The sequence below is a fragment of the Diplotaxodon limnothrissa genome, linkage group LG20, assembly GCF_057381915.1.
Source record: "Diplotaxodon limnothrissa isolate DT_005_m linkage group LG20, D_limnothrissa_male_GT1.1, whole genome shotgun sequence".
NCBI lineage: Eukaryota > Metazoa > Chordata > Actinopteri > Cichliformes > Cichlidae > Diplotaxodon > Diplotaxodon limnothrissa.
In genome coordinates, this window is record NC_140615.1 from 17,584,386 (window position 1) to 17,599,293 (window position 14,908).

At 41.5% G+C, this 14,908-nt stretch overlaps 1 protein-coding gene and 1 long non-coding RNA gene across 2 annotated transcripts; one reads left to right on the forward strand and one right to left on the reverse strand.

Annotated features, from left to right (window-relative positions):
- Positions 1-591: 591 nt before the first annotated feature.
- On the reverse strand, positions 592-6,045 carry LOC146610765 (uncharacterized). The gene is made up of 3 exons (XR_014905025.1): positions 5,713-6,045; positions 5,454-5,596; positions 592-683 (listed from the first exon to the last, which is right to left on the reverse strand). It is a non-coding gene; the product is annotated as an uncharacterized LOC146610765 (long non-coding RNA).
- Positions 1,663-10,714, forward strand: fkbp1ab (FKBP prolyl isomerase 1Ab). Its single transcript, XM_085345638.1, has 5 exons — positions 1,663-1,824; positions 1,931-1,978; positions 5,471-5,583; positions 7,690-7,857; positions 9,366-10,714. Exons 1-4 carry the CDS (start codon positions 1,689-1,691, stop codon positions 7,816-7,818), a joined length of 426 nt encoding a protein of 141 aa, XP_085201764.1. The 5' UTR covers positions 1,663-1,688; the 3' UTR covers positions 7,819-7,857; positions 9,366-10,714.
- Positions 10,715-14,908: the final 4,194 nt, after the last annotated feature.

The window sequence follows — 14,908 nt, forward strand, 5'->3', positions numbered from 1 at the left end:
TGGCACACAGACTGTATCTAAAAGAAGGATGTTGTCACAGGTACGTCGCCCTTCTGGATGTTTTGGCTGTCAGAATATTTGGTTTGTTTTCAGGAGTGACCATATTTGGACAAGAGGCTGGAAGCCTAAGTTATTGCATGCTAGCATGTTTGGTTAATAAGGTGCATCAATGAACTGCATGAATGCAACATTAAACACACATCTGCTAGCAACTACTAAGTAGCAGACTTATCAAATACTAAGACTGAACTCACCAAAACTGAAGCAAACAGATTCTCTGCATCTGGCAGCAGGTTTTATTGTTTGTCCAACTGTAATTAGCAGAGGTAAAGCTTGGCACACAGCTGCCAGCTATTCAAAGTGGCTACCTTCCTTAACAAAACAAAGGCATTCTAAAAATATTTACCCACTGTATAGCACTTCTTAAGAAAATATCTGTAGAGTCTTGGTTTCTGATTATTTCTGCTGTGAGGTTGAAAATTTTAAAATGTAAGAATTGAGAGGAAGGCAGATGATGTGGTTTCTAATCTAGGGGTCCTCCTTGGATTTGGGCATGCCAAAAGGGAGGGAGACGATCCCAGCTGGACATGAGATTGTCAGTCGTGTCTCTTGGCTGGCTTCGTTCCTAGCCTCTTAGTGCCCCTTTGGAGAGTGTTGTGTGGGAAGAGGGAGGTCTGAGCAATCTGCAACACATGGTAGATGGATTTATGGAAGTGTCAAGCTTTGTGTAATATCTGACTATTGATCAGATCTGATGGGCCCCCTTTGTTCTAATAGTGTTTTATTGTTTGTCTTACGTGACTCACTGTATAGTGTTTAGATCTAAGAAACCTAAAATCATTCTCATGAATAAAAAAAGCTTCCACTTTAAATATTTCCTTTCCCGTTCTCACATACAGTTTAAGCTTACTGTATTCTGAATTAAGATCTCAGAGGCCACACACACACATCCACGTGGACTCGGTTGGCATGCAAATATTTTATAGTGACTTTAGCATAACAGTCTCAACTACTGCGCTACAGTTTAACGATAATAATAATAATAATACATTTTATTTATAGGTGCCTTTAAGACCCTCAAGGTCACCGTAAAATAGTACAAGAACAATAGCAACAATAAAATAATATTTTAATAATAATATAATAAACATGGCAAGATAAAATTTAGACATAAGGTTGAAAAAAATGAACCATGGAGAATGAAAAAACCTAAGAAGCAGGTCAGTTCTGATTCTTCTTTCAGTCAGAAATGAATGGCACGTAACTTTTTTAATTTCTTGCTACGTTGTGCTTTTGCATTTAAGGAGCACTTGCTGGTGCCCAGAGTAAACCCAGTGCGCTGTGATCGGTTTTTCCTTTTTGAAGGCCTGTTTTTCTGTTATTTGCAAACTTTTTTAATCTTGATTTTTTTTTAAATCACAAGATAATATCTGAACAATATATTATTCACTTTTAAAACAGATTTTATTTATTCTAATAACATTCATCTAAATATGAAAACGGGTGGCCTGTGGCCGCCAGGGGTCCGTTCCAGTGATTTAGATTGGGTTTTACTTTGGTGGTCGTGGGCGGAAGTGTTGATGTGAGCCATTGACGCTAGTGTGTGTGTGTGTGTGTGTGTGTGTGTGTGTGTGTGTGTGTGTGTGAGTGTGAGTGTGAGAGAGAGAGAGAGAGAGAGAGAGAGAGAGATGTGGAACATCCGCCGGAGGAGCGCGCAGACTGACTGCGGGAGGAGTGTTGCCGTGTTCAGGGACAGCAGCAGCAGCTCCAGGACGCACAGCGCTGAAATGGGAGTCGAAATCGAGACCATCACCCCCGGTGACGGTAAAGCCTGCTGTACATTTTAACGTGCTTGCGTGCAGCCATAGAAACAGCGCCTTAATTGCGTCATGAGCATGTTATGTTGAGCTCCCTTTTGGCTTCTCCACAGGACGGACTTTCCCCAAAAAAGGACAGACGTGTGTGGTGCATTATGTCGGTGAGTTTGACGTGACAAACTTAAACTGTACGTGCACGGACACACTGTACACGTTAGGCACACCGGCGGGTTCACGGGAAGGCCGTCCGAGTGGAGTAACGGCTGTGGGCACTGTGTCCTACACCCGTTCTGAAAAATAGCTCAGCGTGATAATCCTGAAAGTATCGCAGGAGATGATGAGAATCCTCGCAGGGACGCTGTGAGGGTTGGATTAAGAGCAACGTGCAGCCGGACAAAGTGTGCACAGCAGACATATTTTGTGCCTCAGACCTTTCCAGGCAGTGATTTCTCAGTAGGGCAAAGAGGTATTACTGTCAGTCACCGACCGAGCTGCGTGGAAATTTAACCCCTTCGTCGCGTTTCTACTCCCCGCACATTCGGTGTGTTGGGTAGGTGAAAACGTGCAAAGCAGCATCAGCAACAGTAGGTGGAGTTGGTGGTGGAGGTGGTGGTGTGTCCCGGGGACGGTGCTCTAGATTCACCACTGCGTAAAATAATGCGCGCCTCAGTCTGGGGCCGACCGCTCCATTACAGCCTCATGAAGATCACTGGATGAATGTGGTCATTTGTCTTGTCTGGATAATTAACAAATGAGGAGGTGGAGGGGGGACGCAGACTGATTCCGCCGCAGGGTTCACTCAGAGGACCAGACAGACAGACCAGAGGAGCCCAGACAGCACGGTTTTAAATCCCGTCTGATTTCCAGCGCTTTTCTGTCTTTGTTGGAGTTTCTCTGGGGTCGTTGGGGGGTTGGGGGTTGGTGGCGTTTAGCTGAGCCGATTATAACCGTCTGGCTGACTGTAATAATAGCAGGCTCAATCCTCTACTATTTTCTGGAGAATTGCACGTTATGTGAACAACACTGAATGTTGGTCACTTCGTCACTCTGAACAAGAGTTAGCAATATCAGTCACATCTTTTATTTTTAACCCCTCCTTTGTGCCACCAGGATAGAGCTGTAGGACTGATGTACAGCACAGTCTGTGGCTAAGACTTATTTTCTGTGTTAATTAATATCTCAGTTGTCTTTTGGTGGTTTTTTTGTGTTTTTTTTAAGAAAAAATGTTTAGAAAGGAAGAAGCTTATTACAGTTCACTGGAGTCAACTTGGATGGCAGCATAAAATGTTTTGTTGTCTAACTAATAATCCAAAGCCACAGGGTGCAGATGAAGACTGAAATGGTTCAATTTATTTAAGTTTTAATTATATAGTGCCAAATCGCAACAGCAGTTGCCCCAAGGTACTTTATATTGAAAGATAATGATCCTTTAATATTAGAGTAAAACCCAACAATAGAACAACCCCTTATGAGCAAGCACTTGGCGACAGTGGGAAGGAAAAACTCCCTTTTAACAGGAAAAAACCTCCGGCAGAACCAGGCTCAGGGAGGAGTTGGGTTGAAATTGAACATCATACTGTGTTAAAAAAAGTCTAAAGTAGTGACTGGGGCGATCGTGGCTCAAGAGTTGGCAGTTTGTCTTGTAACTGGAAGGTTGCCGGTTCAAGCTCTGGCTTGGACAGTCTCGGTCATTGTGTCCTTGGGCAAGACACTTCACCTCCACCAGTGTGTGAATGAATAGTGGAATTGTAAAGCGCTTTGAGGGCCCGAAAAGCGCTATATAAATGCAATCCATTATTATTATTGATAGCATAACTGATTGGCAAAAACAATAGTGGATAAAGAAGGATTATCCAAAATATGAACACTCGTCCATGACAAATTGTCGACATTAGCAAATTGGTAGCACCGTTTAATTGACTAATGACGTATACTTGACCTATTAATATTAACAAGCCTATGAGTATAGAGTTATTAACTAATAAGCACGGGGTTTCACAGTCAGATCCAGCCCTCACTCGTCACATCTGGTTTCAAAGCACTGGTGATAGAGAAAAGTGACTAACTATCCAGTGAGTGACTGTGTCCATCTTTTATACTGGCTCTCATTTAAACAGACTAAGTTTTGGCAACATATACCCCCCAACCCCCATTAATCTCTAGTTGCCGATCAAGTCCCTCGCTCTAACCTCTGTACCGCTGAGCTTTCAATGTGGCAGCCCTACCCTCTGGACTCCTCTCCCATCTGAGCTCCGCAACGCTAGCAATGCAATGCTAAAACCGTATGTTGAGGTTTAGCAGTCGGTTGTGTGCATGCTAGCAGAATTTGTGCAATCAAATTTGTGGCTTTTTCTATTGCCAAAGTTTTGCATAAATTAAAATTCTCCTCAGATAGTGCTATATGAAAAACTAATTTATTACAAGCCACTCATAGTGGAGCATGAAGTTTGTGGATCAGCAAAGTCATTGAGAGTTTTCTTGTGGAAATTGCACACTACTTCATGGAAATCCTTCCTCGTGTTGCTGTTGAGACGTAAAAGCAGTGGACAGACTGACAGATATCATTAGCATGCTTTGCAGTGTATTAAAAGGGAGTAACATGTAGATCATGTCATGCAGTTCCCAGCATACTAGACTACATATTTGTCTGCACCTGTTTTTAGTTTGGCAAAGCGTGTTGCCTGGTGAGACAGACATAACTCACCCTGTAACACAAGCCTCTTTGCTTCGAGATTATGTAACATGAAGTCAGAGCTCATTTGGGCTTTGCAAGGCAAAGCATATTTTTTAAAACTTGTTTTTAGGCTTGAGACTGCATTCTCTCCTTTTTAATAACCCACAATCTGCAGGATTTCCTCTCTGAGCCGTCTCCCTTCCTGCAAGCCTACAAAGTTATCTTGACATGAAACAGGATATTCCGTTACACAAGCGAGTCTTTTTTTGATGCAGACATCTGTATGAAGATCAAAACTTGGTCTGTCTGGGAGCAGCTCTGCATCCAGGAAATGATCAGCGTGTGAGAAAGTCATTATTGGGTTCTTTGCACTGCAGTGCTCGGATCGAATGGGACCTTTAGCTTGTCCAGATAATCTGATATCTAGATTTCCAGAAGAGGACAGGACACCCCACCGTGCCGCTGGGATTACAGGCTGCATCTTGCCAGCTCGCCTCCTGATCTGCGTATCGATATGTGTTATGTTGCATCAAGCAACCACACACACAGACACACACCCTTCCACGGTGGTGGTAATAACAGTAATAACGATGGCGGAAATGGTATTGGAGGGCTGCTATTCTGTGCACCCATGCCTGCATCTTCCTGACTCACATTCAAACCCACCATGCAGACAGCTGCAGCTTCTATTTCTGAGATGCTGAGAATCCCTTTATTTGTGCGCTCTGTATAAACACAGCAGAGATGATGGATGCCAGAGAAGCTTGGAAGACATCACTGTTTGCAATGGTTTTATGAAACAACTTGTACACGTTAGATATTAGCCGGCCTGAACATTCTGTGAGTGATTAGTCCTGTAATTGTTCATGTTCAGGGGTAATGGCTGGCTTTTTCAACAGCAGGATGAGGGCGTGCACCAGCAGCTGTTTCTGTTTCTCTCACACACTGTACTTCCATCTTACCGTTTCCTTGTTTGCAGGCTCTCTCACAGACGGACGGAAGTTTGACTCTTCTCGTGACAGAGACAAGCCTTTCCGGTTCAAGATTGGCAAGCAGGAAGTGATCCGAGGCTGGGAAGAGGGTGTAGTGCAGGTAGGCTGGAGAACTTTGGGAAAAGGTAAAAAGGTTATTATTAGTAGCGTTACATTTTTCCATCATAGACTTTACATGGTGGGTTAGCACGTTTTAGTTTTATATATTCATCCCTCCAGTGATACCCACCTTCAGTTTACTAGGCCATAATCTTCTCACTTTTATTTGGGAAGTTAATTTGCTGCTAACCATTTTGTATTTTCCCTACTAGCTGAGTCACTGGGTAGGTTACTGTTGTGGCGGTCTTCAATATCCATCTGCTGCTTTGTAGGAAGGATCTAGTCCTGTGGTTGGAAAGATTCCAACTCCACTATCTTGGACTGCTGCTGGTGTTCGTACTCCTTACTGGAGATCTTCTGCAAGCTGGAAGGCCACCAAACTGGCTCATGTGCTGCAGTTCTAAGCTGTACAACAGAAGAAAGCTTACTTCACCAGCTGCAGTCCAAGATGGTGGAATTTAACTACAACATTCACTGAAGTTGATGATGATTCAATAAAACATGGATACATCTATGCTCATTCAGCCTATTTTCAGTCAGGTTAACAACCATCGACTCTGCTGAGAAGATGGAAATAACAAAGCTGACGTGTTCCACTGGTTTTGTAGTTCTTTTGGAGCCGGAAATAATAATGGATTGCATTTATATAGCGCTTTTCGGGCCCTCAAAGCGCTTTACAATTCCACTATTCATTCACTCTCACACACTGGTGGAGGCAAGCTACAGTTGTAGCCTGGGGCAGACTGACAGAAGCGAGGCTGCCATATCGCACCATTGGCCATCACCAGTAGGCGGAGTGTCTTGCCCAAGGACACAACAACCGAGACTGTCCAAGCCAGGGCTCGAACCAGCAACCTTCCGATTATAACACGAACTGCCAACTCTTGAGCCACGATCGCCACGAGAAGTGACCATATTTACAGCCGAGGATGGTGTGCTAAGTTATCACCATATGCTAGCTAGTTTGGTTAGCAGACATGCTGTTGCTAATTAGTCTGAACACTAAAAAAAAAACAAAGAATTTCAATCAACAGTTCAGGGACTCTGATTAACTGTCTGCTAAGCGGCGCATGGGCTGGACACAAAAACAAAAGAAAAAAACAGTCTGACCATGAAAGCAGATATATGAAAAGAGGTAGTGCGAAGTAAAATTCTTACCGGGCAAAAAATGAAAACTGAGATTGCATTTTGCAAAATGTCTTTTAACTTCTGCTTAGGCTATTTGCAGACTTGCAGTCCAACAGATTCATTCACGATTAGCCAAAACGTAAATAAGTGCTGAGCTTATTGTTCCCACTGGTTTTACATTGGACTGACTTGATTGCAGAAAGGAAATAAACATTTTATTATGTGTCTTAAACAGTCTTAAATTTGTATCTAGTACCCCATACGGAAACCCCAATACAGCACATATAAAATAATGATCAAGCAATGAAGCTAAAGCTGGTCTATAAGCTGTGTGAATTTATTCAGATGTCCTCAGAGGACATTCTGCAGTGTATTGTATGCCACTGGATCAGATTCTGGGGGAAAAGTCATAAAGCTCAGCAGCTTCAGCAGTCATGATTTAGAGGCAAATGTAACTGGGATGGTTTCAAAGAAGATGTATTTTGCTTCTGTAACACATAAATTTATTGACATGGTTCCATTATCGAGTTTTCACTTACCAAGCTCTCCATTAACTCTGTTCCTCTGTGCACCAACACAGCAAGGACACAGCTCCATATCTCACCCGCTCAGCCGTGCAGCATTTAGATGAGGTGGCTGGTGCTGCCTGTGTGGACATCCTGTATTTTTAATGGTAGCAACTTCAAGTTCTCTGTGTGCTCAGTGTGATCTTTAATATACCCACAGGGCATTTAGATTGATTTGCTATTGTGCAGTAAAGCAGTCAGAGTAGATGCACTGTGGATAAGATTGAGGAAAACTGAAGCATCATTAGTAAACAAGATATTTTTACTGTCCCCTGTGGCTTATTATCTAACTTCCACTGCAGAGACTACATTATGATCCAATTAACTGTATTTTCTAGCAGAACAAGTGCTCAATAACAATCCATTGCCTTTGTCCTGTTTCTGTCTCCTCCTCTTCATCCTCCTGCATCTAGATGAGTGTTGGTCAGAGGGCCAAGCTGACCTGTTCACCTGACTACGCTTACGGAAACAAAGGCCATCCGGGCATCATCCCACCTAATGCCACCCTCCTCTTTGATGTAGAGCTGCTGGGTTTGGAGTGAAACAAACCCGCTGGCTTTATTTATTTTTTTTAATGTTGTGTAAGTAGTCTGTAAAAAGTCACAGTCTGATATACATTTAGCTAGCTTACATATTAAACACAGGGCAGCACAGCAAGTGATGAATGGACTGGTTCTCGTATCATGCATTTCGACTCTACTTGAGCACTTGGAATGCTTTATACCCATTCATGCAAGCACTTTTTTCCTACACTTAATTGCTTTCCATCTAAACACACATTCATACTCTGACGAACACCCTGGAGAGCAACTTGGCGTTGCCCAAGGATTCAAATAAAAAATCAGCCACCCAAAAGCCCCATAAACTCATAAGGCTAGAATACAAGGGTTGTTGTTATTGAGAAAATAACTGGTAGCACACTCACAAGTTCAGGCTGTCCTAGAGCTTTCCTTTGTCATTTTAATTTTTTTCTTTTTGTCCTGACAGGACACAACTAGCCTACTTTAACACAGTACCATAGCATAACAGTTGGCTAGCTTCTTCAGTAGCTAGTTTATTATTTCACATTACATGACATATTGTAGCTGCAGCATGTATTGAATTCACTCACTACCTATTATTATAGCATTTCATTATGTTACAGAACTAACATATTCACACATGAATATGAACTGGCTAAATTTGGGTTAAAAACTGAGCTAATGTAGCTATAGTTATAATGTAGCTAGTTAGCTAGTTATGGCTACATTCTAACTTTCTTTCTGGGCTCTGTTTTTTTAAAGCCTCGGTGTTAGCATTGTTTTCTTCTACTTCAGTGGGTGTTTTTTTTTTTCTAGCTTTAGTTTTTAGCTGACATTCAAAAGCTTGGTTTACAATCTCCTAAAACTCTACAGGTATAACACAAAGACATAGATACCCCATAATTAGTGTAATTAATACTAAAAAATAGAATTTAATGACAGTGAATCAGCTTAGTGGATGTGACACCAGACAGCTTTGGGCCACTCCCCTAACTTTAAGTGTTATTAATGTGGAAATTAGCTATAAAGAACAAAACCATTTCTCCAGGTTGTAATGTTACAGCTAAAGCTCTGTTTGTAGCCAGTTTATACTGGCCATTAGAGGAAATGAAGTTTTTGGCTTTTAATTCTGTAACCTAGAAGTTGATACTTGTTTTTAATGTTCATATATATCCTATATTCCAAGTTACCGTCTCAGTTAAATCCAGTTTGGATCCCAGAAGTGCACCTATTCAAATATGTTTCACAGCATCCATTTAGCATTTATGCTTAATTGACTTCCTACACTCCTTGTTTTTACCCTTACCCCTGAATTGGTCGTGGCAGGAAGTTTCATCCTGTTTAAAGGGAGTGTTTCCTTCCCAGTTGCCAAATAGGCGATTGTCTGGTTGATGTGGGGGGTTATCTTATTCCATTAAGTGCCCTGAGTGTATATACTGCTGTTAAACACTTAAGCTTGATAAGATGACTCTTAAATCTCAATCCAAACTAAAGTGTCAGAGGTATCTCCATCTGTACATCCTAAAATGTTTTTAAACAAGATGTTCTCCTTCATGTTGTCATCACAGGGGACTTCCTACACGGGCGACCAGGAGAGAAGCTAGGAGAGTCTGCACTTGAGGCTCAAGTCAATATTCCACTACTTATTTCATCAAACTATGACAGTTTGTGTTATTTTGTCTCTGTGACTGAGTTGATTCTGTTTTTCCATCTTATTCTTCCTCCTAGAAAAACCATGGGTCATAGCCTTAAAAACCTCCACGTTCTTAATCTTAAAATGCTAATTGAATTGCTTTTCTTTGTGTTTTAGAAATGTTGTGCATGGTTACGCTGAAAAGTACATAACCAATGAACCACTAGCCGAAACATTCATCTTTATAAGTCCAACCCATACTGATGTTATATGTTTGACAGCTTGTTGTATTCCAAAAAAAAATAAAGGAAAAAAAAAAAAAGTACAAAAACATATTAAAAGCACACATTTTTATCCCTGCCCAGCTTCAAATTGGGTTAAATAGGCATAAGGTTAAATTTAATGGCTACTTGTTGTGAAAGTCAGGGAAGGCCTTAATGGTGCGATACAGGAACGTAGTTTCTGTAAAACACCACTGTGTTTACTTTTTCATTGAACTTGCGAATTTAAGCTGGCACAAAAGAGAACAAGTAACAGTTGTAGATAGCTCTCATGTGTGCCTAAATCTTCTCACCAGATACACGGTTACTACTTTACCCTATCTGCATGTTGTAGGCCTGATGGAAACTTAGTGCGTACATGCTGAAAGCTTTGCATCTGATTTTATTATTACTGCCTTCTCATCTTGCCAAGTCTTTAAACCCCATTTAAAGCCATACACAGGTCGAACGGTGCAACAACGGGATTTGTGGGAGCACGTGTCAATTGGAAGTTTGGTTATTTTTGTCTTATAAAAATAGGATGGAAATGTTTGAAATCAAGGGGAGGGTGTCAGTCAAATTGCAACCTCCCTGATTTATTTTGTGGATCAATTACAATTGTGTATTTTTTCAGATGCTCACTTTCTATCTCTAGAATCAACATGGCTGATGTTCAACCTATGACGATAAATTTTCTTCTTTTTTTAGTTATATTTTATTTTTTTGCCACTGTTAAGTACCACACTGCCTAACTGAAGTCTGTGTTGTCATAAAAAAAGTTGCTGACACACAGGCGTCCTTGTGGTTTTTGTATCTAAAAAAAAAGTAGTAGTTTTAAATGGAGTTTAAATGAAGGGATTTGCTGGCCTGGCTGTCTGATATTGACTGTTGATGTTGCACATTGGCCAAGCTGCAACTGGTGTGACAGCAGTCCACCTATGTACTGTGTAGTTCTGTGCTGATGCATTACTGTATGCAGGCTAAACCAATGAAGACATATTTAAAATAAAAGAAGTACTCTCCACATGCCTATGAAGTTTATTTTTGGCTTTTTTTTTCTACTCCACTGTATTTGATTTATTACCATTTGGGGCGTGACAAAGTGCAGACCAATCATCATGCTTCAGAGGCTGCCTCTGTTTATTGACTGCTGCTCACTGACCTGCAAGCCAAGGGTGGGGTAACCTAGACAACTAAACTGATGAGCAGCTTATATAATAAATTGTATTAACATTAGATAAACACTTTAAAAATCAATAACTTGTGAAACTATTTTACCACAAGTGCCTACAAGCTAATCATAAATACCAGCTTAAATAAAAGCTTTTGTGCATATTTTTTATCTCTCCTAGAATTCCACTTGGTGCCATCTGGAACCTTTAAAAGGTGCTCAGGATGCATGAGCTTACTGGGGGGGAAAGTAAAAATGTGCTGCTTCAAGCTGACTGGAACTCTGTATGAGTTACTGCACTGCAAAAAGACCACTTGGATTAATACTGAATGAATACACATACATTGTTGGCTTAACCTTGTTATAACTGCTTTCATCTAGACAGCAAGCAATACCATGTTCTTAAAATCTTTGAAGACAAATAATGAATTAACACCTGAATTCATGTTAAGTAAACCTTTTGCCTTCTGTGTTTCTGGTTATAGTTATTATTGACAACATATAGGCATATAGGGAATATAGAAGGATTCTAAGTATCACATTACTTCTAAAGGTCAAATAAGTTAAATCTTTAATAAAATGTCTTTTATCTTTAAAACTATGCTTAAAATGCTGCTACCTTTGTATTAGCAACATTCAGGAAATGACACAGGAATATGGGGATTCAAAATATCATGTTCTAGTTTGCGTCTAAGTATCATGTCACCTCTGACCTCAATTTTAAATTTCACATCTGTGTGGAGTTTGCATGGTTTGGGGTTATGTAAATAGGTAATTCTAAATTGCCCATAGGTGCGAATGGTTGTCTGTCTCTATGTGTTAGCCCTGCGACAAACTGGCGACCTGTCAGGATAGGCTTCAGCCCCCTGCAACCCTCACATGGATAAGCAGAAGAGAATGGATGGACAGTTCTGATCTTTACTATGCAAATTACAGATTCTTTACTCTTTTCAGTCTGGTTTTCAAAAGTACTCCAATGAGACTGCTTTCTTGAAGATCTATAATGATCTTTAAATAGCTTCTGATGCAGGGAATTATTCTGTAATAATTTTGCTTGATCTCAGTGCAGCCTTTGATACCATTGACCATAAAATCCTACTTAATACGCTTAAAGTTTTCACTTGTGTATTTTGGTTTTTCCTTAGGCTGGGTTTCTACTTATCTCAGGGCTGCCCAATCCCAGTCCACAAGAGCTACTATCCTGCAGCTTTTAGATGCATCCCTACTCTAACACAGCTGAATCAAATGGTTTGATTACCTCTTCAGCATGCCATCATGTTTGGCAAAGGCCTGATAACAAGCCATTCATTTGATTCAGGTGTGTGGGAACAAGGATGCAAAGCTGCAGGACGGTAGCTCTCGAGGACCGGGATTGGGCACCCCTGACTTATCTGATAGGACCTTCACTGTTAGAGCAAACAAGTTCACCTCCCTGACCTGCAGGTTAGAGTTCAGTTTTGGATCCATTATTATTTTCTTTCTACATGCATTCTCTAGTTGGCATTATTCAATCTTTTAATAACATTTCTTATCATTTCTATGCCGATGACAATCAGCAGTATATGTCTTTTAAGCTTCATCACCTAAACATCACCGAATTTAGGATCTTCTTGCTGTGAGGCAACAGTGCTAATCACCGAGCCATGGTGCTGCCCAAGAACTAATTTTCTACAATTGCTTTGTAATAATTTATAATAATTTGCTTCTACATGGCAATTTTGAAATAGGCAAATAATTACCAGTAGAACTTGCATCAAGATTCTGTTTCTTCAGAATCTGTTACTTCACAGTTACCTTGCCTCAGTATTAATGAGTCACTGTTAATGACAGACAGCAATGTGGGACCATTGCTGGTGAGTCCCAGAAAGGACAGAAGGAGGTAATATATCTAAGGATATTATGACAAGGATTTCATTTGACCTGTTACTGAAGTTAAACCATTCATTGTAATTGGAGAAAAAGAAGTAGATGATCCAGGGCACCAAGGACCATTTTCATGAGGGGAGCCATTTGAGGAGATTTTTGATCTCAAGTCCATCAACTTATTTACAAAGTGATTGAGAAATGTATTGCAATCATCATCAGACAGCTGAGTTGGAGAACAAACAATACTGTTGATAATCTCAAATAATACCCTTGGATTATTCTTATGACAATTTACGAGATTATTGAAATAAGAGTATTTAGCCTCTTTCACTGACTTATTACACTCAACAAAAATATAAACGCAACACCTTTGTTACTGCTCCCATTCCCCATGGGATGGACGTAGAGACCTAAAATTCATTCCAGATACACAATATAACCATCCCTCCCAAACAGTGGTCACAAATCAGTCCAAATGTGTGGTAGTGGGCACATCTGCTATATTGAGATAATCCATCCCACCTCACAGGTGTGCCACATCAGGATGCTGATCTGACATCATGAGTAGTGCACAGGTGTACCTCAGACTGCCCACAACAAAAGGCCACCCTGGAATGTGCAGTTTTTTGCGCTATTGGGGGTCTGGGGACCCAGAACCGGTCAGTATCTGGTGTGACCACCATTTGCCTCATGCAGTGCAACACATCGTCGCATGGAGTCTATCAGATTGTCAATTGTGGCCTGTGGAATGTTGGTCCACTCCACTTCAATGGCTGTGCGAGGTTGTTGGATATTCGTGGGAACTGGTACACGCTGTCGTATACGCCGGTCAAGCACATCCCGAACATGCTCAATGGATGACATGTCCGGTGAGTATGCTGGCCATGCAAGAACTGGGACATTCTCAGCTGCCATCTGCTCTGAACAATGTGAACCATGATTCATCCGTGAAGCGCACACCTCTCCAACGTGCCAGATGCCATCAAATGTGAGCATTTGCCCACACAAGTCTGTTACGGCGACGAGCTGGAGTCAGGTCAAGACCCCGATGAGGACGACGGGCATGCAGTTGAGCGTCCCTGAGATGGTTTCTGACAGTTTGTGCAGAAATTGTTTGGTTGTGCAAACCAATTGTTCCAGCAGCTGTCTGGGTGGCTGGTCTCAGATGATCTTGGAGGTGAACCTGCTGGATGTGGAGGTCCTGGGCTGGTGTGGTTACACGAGGTCTGCGGTTGTGAGGCCGGTTGGATGTGCTGCCATATTCTCTGAAACGCCTGTGGAGACGGCTTATGGTTGAGAAATGAACATTCAATGCACGGGCGACAGATCTGGTTGACATTCCTGCTGTCAGCATGCCAATTGCACGCTCCCTCATTGCTTGTGGCATCTGTGGCATTTTGCTGTGAGACAAAACTGCACATTCCAGGGTGGCCTTTTGTTGTGGGCAGTCTGAGGTACACCTGTGCAGTACTCATGTCAGATCAGCATCCTGATGTGGCACACCAGTGAGGTGGGATGGATTATCTCAATATAACAGATGTGCCCACTACCACACATTTGGACTGATTTGTGACCACTGTTTGGGAGGGATGGTTATATTGTGTATCTGGAATGAATTTTAGGTCTCTACGTCCATCCCATGGGGAATGGGAGCAGTAACAAAGGTGTTGCGTTTATATTTTTGTTGAGTGTATATAAGCCAAGAATCTCTGAATTATTGCAAGATGAATATGAGTAGGCCCTGATACATGTTGAACAAAGTTAAGAGTCTGTAATGCTCAGGAATTCCTTAGTGATACTATTTGATGGATCTTCTGCATGAATATAAGTCCCTAACAGTGATGACCATGCCAAACCTAATAGTGGGAGTTAAAAAGACTTGAAATACTGACAGAAAAGATTAAGCAGACCCAGGAGGTGGAAGATAAATTAAAATATCATACATGAGCTGATCTCTTCCAATTTTGATCATAATCATCTCGAAAGAGCTGTAAAAGCTCGAAGAGATCACCTGGTATAAAAATGTATTGCGGGGCATAGCTATAAAAGATAAAGATGAAGCTGACGAAGTAGTACAAGGAAACCGTCTCTCTTCCCCCGCTGCCTCCGATGAGTCCTCCAAAGCAAAGGTGGAATGACCGGCAAGAGTGGAGATATGCTGGGTGCTGCGACGCACTCAAG